The sequence below is a fragment of the Heteronotia binoei genome, chromosome 8 (assembly GCF_032191835.1).
Source record: "Heteronotia binoei isolate CCM8104 ecotype False Entrance Well chromosome 8, APGP_CSIRO_Hbin_v1, whole genome shotgun sequence".
In the NCBI taxonomy this organism is placed as follows: Eukaryota; Metazoa; Chordata; class Lepidosauria; order Squamata; family Gekkonidae; genus Heteronotia; species Heteronotia binoei.
The window spans coordinates 57,193,688-57,206,926 of NC_083230.1; the positions used below are offsets into that span (position 1 = coordinate 57,193,688).

Below are 13,239 nucleotides of genomic sequence, written 5' to 3' on the forward strand. Positions count from 1 at the left end.
TGGTGCTTCAAAAACCCATTTGACTGAGAACCATTATTGGACCAGAAAAAAATGGATGTGTGCACATATACATGCCTATAAAAGTGTTCTTTCTCTCAGATATACTCACCCCAGGAATGATAGCATATTTTTTGCAAAGTGGAAGAAGCAAACTCCATTATACAGTCCAATTAGGCTTTATGTTGGTAGAGCAGTACAGCTTGGAGTAAAGATTGGAAAATTAGGCCTGATAATTATAATAGTGAAATAGGTTTTTAGTCTGAAATATTAAAAAGACCTTTGAAATAGGCAATTACATGCCATCAATAAAATGTCACCGTTTTTCATGTTATCAAAACAGTTGATTGCCTATCGACTGTTGCTTTTTTATCTGTTGCTTAAGTGTCACTTTTCAGAACTATTCCATTGTATTACAATTCTACTCCCTTTTCAAAACATGTCCTTCTGAACAATTCTGGTTTACACAAACATGGAATGTGCCTTCCCCAGGCAAACCATTCCATCCCCAACAGAGAATTCATGGATACAGGCAACTGTTGCTGTTGTTCATTTTCATAGTCGCACCATCACAAGACTTTGCCCAAATCAACAAAGTTTAGTGGAGTACAGCAGGAGAGCCAGTCCTGCAGATGGAGGCCCAAGATCTTGGTAACTGGCTACCTGGTCAACGGACTGACTGCAGGATGGATGTGATATGCATACACCACCTCCTTTCCAATAGTAGCAGAGCTGTGGCAGTCAGTATCAGCTGGAGTTTCTGAGGGTCATTGCATGTAGAGTGCATTACAGTAGCCAAGTTGTGATATTACTCTGGCATGGATCCCTGTGGCCAAATTAGCTGGTTTATGACCAGTACTTAAAACCCCTTGTTTTTGGTTGCCACCCACCTCAATTCAGTGGACAGGGTCACAGGAAGCAGAGCTGGAGAAGATGGTCTTGATTGGCAGACTGGTCAATTTAGAATGTGACACAGAGCAAACTTTTGAAACAATAAGAGGTTAGAAATTATAGTTCATAAAATTATAAACAATGTGTAAGAGACAAAATTCTGATGTTTCCAACAAGTACTGAAAACCTAACAAAGGGAGCCATCTTCTACTCAGTCACTTCCTCAACATACTCAGTGAATATACATTAGAATGAGTCAATTCTTAGTCAATTCAGGCTCACATTTTTGTATAACAATATTTAATTGGTTTTAAAATATAGGGGAGTAGGGATAGGGAAAGGGAATAAAATAACAATCAAAATTTACATTGTTCAATTTTTACATCATTTCATAATATATCTCCATATTTTCCATGATTTGCTTAAAGCATCTCTGAAAATCTGATGTCAGAACAAATTTTAAATCACTTATTACCTTAAATGTTATTAGTTCTACTTCTTGTTTACTCTGAAGGGTGAAAAGTGCATACATATTATCTATTTTCAACCATTTCTATCCATCCATTCATAAAATGGCAGCCAAAGTTCTTTCACATCGTACTTGTTATTTTCTCTTAAGAGTTCTGTTAGTATATCCATTTCTGCTGTATCCAGGACTTTCATTAAAAGTTCTTCTTTTGCAGGCTAACGTTTTCTGTGAAAATGTGGTTATGGACAGGAAGGTGCTTTATGGAATAAGACGTAGGATCCAAATCACAAACATTAAGCACATTTAAATCCCATCAATATCAACAGCACTTCAGAACCTTTAACTTGCTCTGGTTTGATGATCTCATAACTGTTTTCTTTGTAGGAGCAGTTGAATGAGACTAAAAGTTTCCTTCAATGATTTAACTACAAAGAGTAGAACATATTTAAGACAGGGTCTTTATCTCTAGGGTAACCTAGATGCGTTTACAAAAAAATAATTCTCAACATATCAGAACAGATTGTCTGCATATAATGATTCTGGTCAGATAAATTTCCATGCTGTATACAATTTGAAAACATTTAAACAAATCTGTTTTATTTGTGACCCAAGGCTCAAAACAGAGGGGTCACTGAACACTTGTTTGGTCATAGCATGTGGTTTGTGTACTGCCTGCAGCTTGATAGGTCATGATAAGCTGTTCAGACTTGCCTTAGAACAAACAAGAAATCAAATACCTTATTTTGACAAGGCATTTCACCCCACATTGATGCCTTTTCTGCATAGAAAACTATTTGAAGCAATCCCATGCAATTGGACTGTTTTTTATAATACTAGCAAATGCTCTCCACCCCCTGCCCTAGGATTTTTTTAATAGGGGATAGCTGTCCACATAATTTGAATTTTCATGCACCTGGACTTGGGTACAAACCAAACTTTTAGGAAGTGTAAAAAACACTCAGATTGCAATGGACTCAAGAAGTCTAAAACAGGCAACTATGTCACTTTCAGACATGGCCTGACAACCCTAGACTCTCATGTGACTAAACTATGTTTTGAGATAGTTTTGAACAATTGTTCTACTTTGGCAAGCAGTGAAATGAAGAATTAAGATAACCACAGCACTATTTGACACTTTTGGTGTAGCCCTTGGATAGCTGAATCCATGTGCATGTTACAGAAATTCTATTAAGATGTCCTTTGCAAGTATGTTATGTAGGGGGAAAGAGAAGGAGAATGGAAAGTAACAGTGAAAGAACGTTTGGCCAGCAGATCCTTTGGCTGCTGGAGAGTCAAAAACAATGCAAGAGCTTTTGCAAGGAAGTGCAAACTAATTACAGAAATGGCCTGCAGTTTATTTATTTAAAATGGTAAATATTGCCTTTCCATATTGTTTAAAATCCATTGTTAAAAATCTGTACAACGCTTAATATTAATAAATCTAGCAGCTGAGTTGCCTTGTGTACAGGGATGTGAGCGAGAACTCAAGTAGTCAGATCTGTTTGGTTACAGGCAGCTGACAGATTTGACTTCCTGATGATATAACTGATGACAAATGGGCCCCTTAAGTTGTTTTTACTGTGTCATAATTACATTTGATCTGTGATTGGCTAAAGTTCTAAAACTGGCATACACAGCTAAAGAGAGCTAAAGTTAGGAGATCTTCCAAGAAGCTTTTCATACCCCATAAAAATCCTTTCTTTTTTATTTCAATAAAGAGCCAGTTTGGTGTAGTGGTTAAGTGCGTGGACTCTTATCTGGGTGAACTGGGTTTGATTCCCCACTCCTCCACTTGCAGCTGCTGGAATGGCCTTGGGTTAGCCATAGCTCTGGCAGAGGTTGTCCTTGAGAGCCCTCTCAGCCCCACCCACCTCACAGGGTGTCTGTTGTGGGGGGAGAATATATAGGAGATTATAAGCCACTCTGAGTCTCTGATTCAGAGAGATGGGTGGGGTATAAATCTGCAATTCTTCTTCATGTACAAAAAATTGGTGCATTACTAAGATCTGTCAATGGGAATTACTGCATTTCTCCCAAGAGTAATAGCATTTTGCACTTTGATGACACATTGACAGCAGCCCACTTACAAGCCCAGGCAGAAATGGTAAAGTAAGTAAGGGAATCTTTCTTTTGTTGCTCTGTCCTTTAGAGACATATTGAGCCACAAGACAATTGAAAAAAATAAGGCTTATCTGTGAGATCTTAAAAGGAGCAAAGAATGCATGAATCACTAAGATGTCATAGAAAGATTTCCCTGCCTTACCTGATAGGCAACTGTATTCCAACATCAATAATTATGTTTTTTTTCAGGGGCTACGTGGTAAATCACACTTACAGGAATATCTGGAGAAGATATTGGGCCTGCCCTGAATTCTAATTTTCTTGGTGTGAGTGTGAACATAACTAAAAAAGGCTGTTTATTCTTACCTTTTTTCTACAAAAAGCCCTGCGCAAAACAATGGTGGCATCAGGGGGTGTGGCCTAATATGTAAATGAGTTCTTGCTGGGCTTTTTCTACAAACAAAGCCATGGGCAAATTAATTTGATCTCTTGAAGATAGACATTCTGGACTATGCTGCTCCAGCTTGGATGGAATGACATGTGAGCAGCCTTTTTCAGCTATGTTCACACTCACACCAAGAAAATTAGAATTCAGGGCAGGCCCAATATCTTCTCCAGATATTCCTGTAAGTGCGATTTACCACAGACCCTGAAAAAACATAATTTTTGATGTTGGAATAAAGTTACCCAGATTTTCATAAGGATTGAATTGTAAGGCTTCTACATGGTCTTCCCAAAGAGTATATTTATTTATTTATTTATTTATTTATTTACCATAAATTTCTATCCCGCCCTCTCCGCAAGCGGACTCAGGGCGGCTAACAATCAATTTAAATATTTGCATTTACAATTTAAAAAGCAATAAAACACAATTACAGTTAAAACATTCTAAAAACATTCTATGGTGCTGTCTTTAATATAGGCGGATTCTTTTCCTGATGGTGATCAGATAGTAATCATAGCTCTTTAGAGATGTGGGGTGGCAGTCTTCTCTTGGGTCAGATGTTAAATGCTTGTCAGAACAGTTCTGTTTTGCAGGCCCTGCAGAAGGTAGAAAGATCCCGCAGGGCCCTTATAGCCTCCGGGAGAACATTCCACATTCCTGATGCTGCCACCGAGAAGGCCCTAGCCCTTGTGGAGCATAACTTGGCCTCCTTTGGTCCAGGGATGGACAATAGTTTTTGTGTCCCTGAACGCAGTGCTCGCTGGGGAACATGCGAAGAAAGGCGGTCCCGTAGATAAGCAGGCCCCTGACCATAAAGGGCTTTTAAGGTCAATACCAACACCTTGAAACAGACTCAGAACACAATAGGTAGCCAGTGCAGCTCTTTCAGCACTGGCTGAAAGTGCTCCCAATGAGGGAGCCCATTAACAGGCACACCGCAGCGTTCTGCACTAGCTGCAGTTTCCGAGTCAAGGGTAGCCCCATGTAGAGAGCATTACAGTGATCTATTCTCGAGGTCACCATAGTGTGGATCACCATTGCTAAGTCGGCATGCTCCAGGAATGGGCCAACTGCCGTACCCGCCAAAAATGGAAAAAGGCAGATCTGGTAGTGGCTGCTACCTAAGCCTCCATTGTGAGAGAGGACTCCAGGAATACTGCCAAGCTCTTGACCTTAGGGGTCGGTATTAATGACACCCCATCAAGAGCCAGTAAAGGGATCTCCCTTCCCGAACCACTCCGACTCAGAAAACCTCTGTCTTCATTGGATTCAGCTTCAACCGACTCAGCCTGAGCCAAGATGCTACGACTTGAAGAGCCAGGTCTAGATTTTCTGGGGTACAGTTGGACTGTACTCACAGTTACTCACATCTATAAGAATAACAAAGGGTTATTGTAAGAACAAAAAGATGGAGAGCCATATATACTACCCTGAGCTGCTTTGAGGAAAGAACTGCACCCTGTGGCACACCGCACATAAGTGGCTGCCTTTGGGATGATTCCTCCCCTATCACCACCTTTTGTCCCCGACCTTGGAGAAAAGAGGCCAACCACTGCAAGGCAGACCCCTGAATCCCCACGTCGGCAAGGCAGCCGTATCAAATGCGGCTGACAGATCTAATAGTAACAGCACCGCTGAGCCGCTCCAATCCAGATGTCGTATGAGATCATCTATAAGAGTGACCAGAACCGTCTCTGTCCCGTGACCTGGTTGAAAGCCAGACTGGAATGGATCCAGTGGATCCAGTCCAAGCTCCTTAGAGAGTAATAAGAATACAATGAAATAGCTTTGTAAGTAAGTGGTCAGTTTTCCTTACAAAAATGTGGGATCTCTGGACACTCCCCCCCCCCCCCCCGTCCCAAGTATACATGGAACAAGACCAGTTTTGCACTCTTGGAGTAGAGTTTTCCCAGAAATACATTACAGTTTGTGATCTCTGTGATGCAAAAACACCTTTAGAATTATAATTCTTAAACTTGGCTTGGTGGATTGCCTAGAATTAGAGTGGCTTCAGTTCAAATCCCAGTTCAACCATGAAGCTCACTGGTAACCTTCGGTTACTCACGTCTGTAAGAATAACAAATGGTTATTGTAAGGACAAAAAGATGGAGAGCCATATATACTACCCTGAGCTGCTTTGAGGAAGGATGGTCTAAAAATCAAATGAAAATGAATAATATATATTTTTTTATTGTATGTCCTTAGGGGTTTTCTTTGTTTTAACAGCATGCAGCTTGACAGAAATACACTACCAAAAAAGGGATTAAGGTATATAATGTTTTATTCAGCATGACAGCTGTTTTTCTGTTGTTCTGTAACTTTTTTGTTGCTCTGTTCCTGTTTATTGAACAACTAATAGAACTTCCACTTCTATTTTAATATGCTTTTAACATTGGAATTTTATCTTCTATTCTGGCAGTGGTGATCACTGGATAACAATTGTCATCTGCACTTCCTAAAATAACCATGCCTTCTTTCATTATTGAGAGACAATTCCTTCTTAAAAATTACCTGAATCTGCTTAAGCAAAATTCAGTGATACTTAGAATTGTGCAAAAATCTCCTGACAATTATTGCTAGTGTTTTTTAAAGACTTTTTGGGTGTCTTCAAATTTGTCAGATGTTTCAGTTAGGGTTGCTAACCTCAGGTGGGTGCTAGAGATCTCCCAGAATTACAGTTGATCTGCAAACTCAACAAATCATTTGTTATTTATTTATTTTAAATATTTATTCCATTCCTAGAGAAAATGCCTGTTTTGGAAAGTAGACTGCATGGCATTATACCCTGCCAAGGTCCTAACCTCCTTAATCCAAATAGTCACTAGGCTACACTCTCAAACCTCCAGGTATTTCCAAACCAGGAGTTGGAAACCCAAGTTTCAGCTGAAAAAGGCACAACTACATTTGCTTTGATGTCACTTTGGAAACTCTCCTCCTTTTCTTCCTTTTCTTCTTCCTGGCCCACTGCTACAGTCTGATTCCTATATAACTTCCCCACTTACTTACTCTGATCAGTGTAATCTATAAAGTTTCCAACTTTAACTCACACTCTGTTGTCCATCATCCTAATGCTGCCCTCATAAATATTTTCAGTCAGAAAAGATAGAGGACTTGATGTTTCTATAGTCATCAGTTTCACCTTTCTCCCCACCATGTTGAAATTGTGACATAGTGTAGCCCCACTAGGGCCACTGAAGGAAAGTATAAATAGCAAGCTCCTGCATGCGAGCTTTAAGAGGGGTACCTCCCCTGGAAAGAAATACATGTGGCTAGTGTTGCAACACCTGGATCCTGCTTCAGATCTTGTATGTCCTTGGCCCTAAGACTCTGCAAAAAAAATTTTTTAACCTCCAAATGTTAGCTTTGGCTGTAGTCATATGCTAAGATTTAGTAAGAGAGTCTCCAATATTGTTATGGGAGAGATCCTTTTTATGCACCATCAAACATTGAAGTAAATATTGACTTTATTTTGTTGACAAAATAGATAGTAGATAGTAAGATGACAGATAGTAAGGTACAATCATAAAGCTAATATGACAAAAAAAAAAAAAAAACCAACCCAAATGGTTGTTGAAGGATTTGTGGGTATCAAAGGGTACCCACAAATCATCTAGCCTTGTATAAGCATATAATGAGGTCTCAATCTTTGTAGTGATAAGGGAAGGTCCCCATGCACTGAAGGAACCCCATCAGCAATAGCTAGCAAGGGAAATTGTGTGTGTGTTTGACTAGCACTAGGAGAATTGTCTGATAATTCCCTTTGATGAAGCCTGTATGGCAAAACATGTAGGGGCTTTGTATGACATTAAAGCTGTCACCTATCATTTGGCATCTTTCTCCCCGTTTTGGTTTTCTGGCACATTGCTGGGTGTAGCCCAGTTTTTCATTCTCTTTTGAAGTTTTGGGCTACAGGCTTGGGGTTTTAAACCCAAACAAGTTTTGAGGTTTTTAAACCCAAACATGTTTTGTGGCTTGTTATGGGGGAAGAAGTGGCTGAATGAAGTTGGTCTGTGCATTCACTCACAAAGCTCTAGGCTGAAACCTGAACTATCTGAAATTCCTGCATATGCTAACTTGCCATTTTAATCCATTCAAGAATTTGCCTTTCTCTGTCTCTGCCACGGAGTCTAGCCTGCAGGCTGCAGTACACCACTGCATCTAACAGCCACCCACATTCAAAGTCAGAGGGAGATTTTGATTTTCAGAGCTTTTGTTCTGACAAACATATTTCTGGATAAGTGAGTATTTTACCTCATCCCTTCAATCTGCCGTTTCTCATGGCAGGACAGAATACCAAAGGAACATACCAAGAGAATGACTCCAAATTCTGTCTTGTCAGATTGTCACTAACAAATATGAGTTTCTTCTTTCACAGCTGCTTCTGTTTCTGCTGCTTTCAGTGTATTTGTGCTCCTCTACAAGATACACTGTGGGGGACTGGTCACTCACCTCACTTCTCTACCAATCTTTCATTATTCCAGTCTGTTAATGTGTTTGAAACTGTCCCCCCCCCCCCAATGTCTTGTTCACGTGCTGAGTTTTTAAATCCTTTCCAAACAGCTCAACAGTTTCCTTTGTCTGATTTATCATCACATGCAGATTGTTGTAGTTGTTTTCTTGTGTGTTCTTTGGGGTACAAAACCCCCAGAATCCAACTCAAAATCATTTGAAACAATGCTGTTATTATCTCTATTGAGCAATAGACTTTTTGGTTAAACCTTGCTCATATTTTGGTATTTTGTTGTGGGGGGTTTAAGTGTACTAGCTGTGGTATTTTTCAGGTATACCCCATCCTCTCGGCAGGCCAGTCAGGAGGAAGGGAAAGAGTGGCTACGATCACATTCTACTGGAGGACTACAAGACACTGGAAACCAGTCTCCCCTGGTATCTCCTTCTGCCATGTCTTCATCTGCCACTGGGAAATACTTTTCAAACCTAGGTACAAAAATAAATAATTTCCTTTTTTGAATGTGCCATTATACCTTTCTGCGATTGCGTCTTGAATTACCATCAGGGCTTTTTTTTTTTTAGCAGGAATGCAGTTTCAGCTGGCTTGGCATCAAGGGGTGTGGCCTAATATGCAAATGACTTCCTGCTAGACCTTTTTCTACATAAAAAGTCCTGATTACCATGATCTGCAAACTCAGTCTGGATTGTTGTCAACTCATTATTTTCTGTACTGTTGTGCCATCATTTTTCACATTTATTTTTTAGCAGGAAAAGAAAAGAAAAGATAACCAACTGTAGTGCCATGCTGTCCCATTTATACATTCAAAATGCTTTTGAGGCTTCCCGGACTAGTGTCCCTTCAGCACTTTAAAGACCGACAAGATTCTCAGGTATAAGCCGTCAAGAGTAAACACTTCCTTCATCAGATATGTATCTGATGAACAGGACTTTGACTCTCAAAAGCTTATACCCTGGAAATCTTGTCGGTCTTTAAGGTGTTACTGGACTCACATCTTGCACTTCTATAGCAGGCCAACACATCTACCCATCTGAAATTATCTCTTTAACATTTCCTTTCTTCCATCTCCATCCAGCTTAATTAATTACTTCCTATTTTCTCCTCCTGCTAACCTGTTCTCTCTGGGCTCACAAATCAGTTTAAATTATTAATTGTTCCATTGGGATAGAGGAGTTGAATATTTTTGTTGAAAATTATGATCATTTGTTATTGTGTTATTGCAATCATATTTTTTAAAAAAATCATGAACAATGTCTTTGGCTTGCTACAAAGTAAGAAAGTCAGTATTTAAGCCAAAGGAACAAGGGAAGATCATTAACAACTTATTCACAGGTGCAGCAAGAAAACTAGACAGCTGGGAGAGAACCAAAAGTAATTAAATAGATAGAAAACAAAACAAAAGGGAAAATGCAGTGAGAACTGGCATGTCTTCTGAATTGAACTTGCTTTCAAGAAGACATGTAGTTAGGGTTGCCAATTCCATGTTGGGAAATTCCCTTCTAAAGTAAATACCAGCATATATAATAATATTGGGATCATAAAGCACCTTCAAGAAATGATTGACTGTTAATAAATGCATATAATCCAAATTGGTGTGTTATCAGGGTCACAAAAATAAAGCAAACATACAAACATGAATTCCCCTTAATGAGTTTCTCTTAATCAAAAATGTTTATCATTCTGCCACAGTGTGTTTTTCCCCCCTATGGAGTGCAGTGAAAGACAATGGGTCAGATATTACATTTTATATTTTGCAGTGAGTCCAACCAATTTATCTCAATTTAAAATTCCTGGGCCCACTATGATGAGGTCAAACAGCATTCCTGCTCAAGATTCTTCGTTCGATCTCTATGATGATTCCCAGCTATGCGGTAGTGCCACATCGTTAGAGGACAGGCCTCGCGCCATTAGTCATTCTGGTTCCTTCAGAGATAGCATGGAAGAAGGTAAGTGGAAGTTGGATCAGATTTAATACCCTGCTGTTTATACCCTGCCTTTCCTCCTGAGATGGGGCCAAAGCTGCTGTCTTGAACTGTAGAGTGTTGAAATTGGATGATGTGAGTTCAAAACTCTGCTCAGTAGTTAACCTCACTTGGTGACCTGCAGGTGGGCACACCCTGGGGATATAATGGAATAACCCAGAGGTGGCCAAACTGTTGCTCAAGAGCCATATGCAGCTCTTTCACACATATTGTGTGATTCTCAGAGATTGAGGAGGAACTTAATACAACTTTACTCTCAAGTAAGCATGCTTAGCATTAGGACCCCAGTCAGCCTCTGAGCTCTGACCCATAGGTAGGCAACTTTTTCCACCATGTGTGAAGTGGGGAAGGAGGGGGAAATAGGCAAGCTTTCAAGCTCTTCTACTCCACCACAGAGGTCTCCTGGAGACCTAGAGTAGGGAAAGAGAGCTCAAGAGCTGAGAAAGCCACTGGAAGGAGAAGTGGAATTAAAGAGGGTGGCACAGGGTTCCCCCTTAGTTTCATAGCTCTTGTTGTAGGAGCTCTCCCACAAAATGGTCATTCCAGAGGAGAGGAAAGGAGAACACCTTAGCAGATCTTAATTTCTTTCTGAAAGCCTGTAATAATTTTTGTTTGCCCTTCCATAAGCTTAGCTTTCTTCAAAATGAAGGGACCTGAAATAGGGTGTAATTTAATCAATTAATTTGATTACTACAATAACATGAATATAATATTATCTATAGATCTATTAGAGCCTCTCTGCTAACATGAGCATCTTTTTCATAAAGCTCCAACAACTGTGCATATGCTTTACTGACTTACTACAGTTGAGACAGCCCTTCAAAAGTGTTTATCTTACTGCCAGGGATGATGGTCCAGGCCACCCTGGCTATTCTGTTACTGAAGCTCTCCCAGGTTTTCATTTTCATCAGCCTGTCAGAGAACCTGGCTACCTGCCTGGTTAAGCTCTCCCACAATGTCTGGCTTCACACACAAGTTTTCTTAACCATTTTTCTATCTAGGTCTGGCAGCAGTGCAAGCTAAACAGGCCCATATCCTGGCACTCGCAGTAATCCCAGCTGCTTATACCATTTAATGTTTCAAACTGAGCTGGCCTTGGCCAGCCATCCTCAGCTAGATATATCAAAGTTGTAAAAGTATGGGAATAATATAGAGCTGGTATGACTAGAACAGTGGGATACAATGGAGCTGTACTGAAATAGCAGATCATTTTGAGATAAAATACTTTCCCCTTGAAATAAAGAAATATAACAATTCCACTGTGTTGGCCTAAGAGGACCAGTATCTCCTTGACAAGCTTGCTGGAGGAGCATCAGATATGTTCTATTGTGTTTTTCTGGAACAATGTTATGGATGTTTGGGTATTGATAAAGGAGCACCAGATTGACATCCCTGCTGTACTATGACTCTTACTGGATGATCTCTGGAAAGCCACTGTCATTCTCTTGGGGATGTTGCTGGAACAAATTAAACAGAAATTGAAAGGCACTGACATATGTTGAAAAGCTATTTAAATATTTTAAACATGAAAATAACTATTATAGGTCATGGGAAAATGTCAATTACTTAAAATTTTAATGCTGACAGTAGGTTTATCAATATCCCCCCATTTCAGGTGTTTAAGCTATAGAGTTTATGAAAAGTAATCTTTAACAGCACCTGGCAAATTTATTTTTCCTACTCTCATTTATTGACTGTATTGATAGACCATCTGTCAGTGGTAACAACCTCCCAGCCACCTTTTTACCATTTAATAGTTTGCAGTGTGTTAAAAGCAATGTGAAATCCAGCCTGTCCTTTGATGCTGGTTAACCTGAAGAGAAAGTTTAGTGAAATGTCTGCATTCTCTGCTAATTAGGAATAGTGATGCAACCAAGTTACAGGACTTCACTTTCCCCCTCCCTTTTGCCAATCCTTGAAGGTCACTCTCTCACCCACATTGAGGTTGTTTTGCCCACTCTGCACCTTCCACCATACTCCTCCTTCATCACTGTACAAGCTCCAGTTTCCCCTTGTTTTTATGAACATATGAAGCTGCCTTATACTGAATCAGACCCTTGGTCCATCAAAGTCAGTATTGTCTTCTCAGACTGGCAGGTGGCTCTCCAGGGTCTCATTCCTGGCAGAGCTGGGAGGCTGCAGGGTTGGTCATGATGCCTCAAGTGCCACAAACTAAGTTTTTAATTTTTTTTTTACAAGCAGCATGAGTCTAGTCACTAGACTCTATAGGGACACTAGTCTCTATAACTTGGTTGCATCACTATTCCTAATTAGCAGAGAATGCAGACATTTCACTAAACTTTCTCTTCAGGTTAACCAGCATCAAAGGACAGGCTGGATTTCACATTGCTTTTAACACACTGCAAAACTATTGAATGGTAAAAAGATGGCTGGGAGGTTGTTACCACTGACAGATGGTCTATCAGTACAGTCAATAAATGAGAGTAGGAAAAATAAATTTGCCAGGTGCTGTTAAAGATTACATTTCATAAACTCTATAGCTTAAAAACCTGAAATGGGGGGATATTGATAAACCTACTGTCAGCATTTAAATTTTAAGTAATTGACATTTCCCCATGACCTATAATAGTTATTTTCACGTTTAAAATATTTAAATAGCTTTTCAACATATGTCGGTGCCTTTCAATTTCTATTTAATTTGTTCCAGCAAGAGAACAAGAGAATGACAGTGGCTTCCCAGAGATCAGCCAGTAAGAGTCATAGTACAGTCTGTCCCAGGGAAGATCCTGGAGCAGATTTTAAAGGGATCTGTGCGAGCATCTAAAGGACAACTTGCTGGTCCAGGGAAGTCAGCATGTATTTGTCCCCAACAGGTCTTACCAAACCAACCTTATTTCCTTCTTTAATCAAGTGACAGACTTACTGGATCAAGAGAAGGTTGTTGGTGTTGTTTACCAGGATTTCA

At 39.9% G+C, this 13,239-nt stretch overlaps 1 protein-coding gene across 5 annotated transcripts in view; it reads left to right on the forward strand.

The window, feature by feature from the left end:
* Nucleotides 1-13,239, forward strand: part of NAV3 (neuron navigator 3) — a 934,586-nt gene that overhangs the window by 840,594 nt on the left and 80,753 nt on the right. For 3 of the 5 annotated variants that reach the window (XM_060245118.1, XM_060245119.1, XM_060245121.1), the window contains exons 18-20: nt 6,090-6,131; nt 8,645-8,802; nt 10,089-10,277. In XM_060245118.1, coding sequence (XP_060101101.1) covers nt 6,090-6,131; nt 8,645-8,802; nt 10,089-10,277 — 389 coding nt within the window. Of the gene's footprint in view, nt 1-6,068; nt 6,132-8,644; nt 8,803-10,088; nt 10,278-13,239 lie in introns of all 5 variants that reach the window. The other 2 variants (XM_060245120.1, XM_060245123.1) reach the window with 2 other exon arrangements.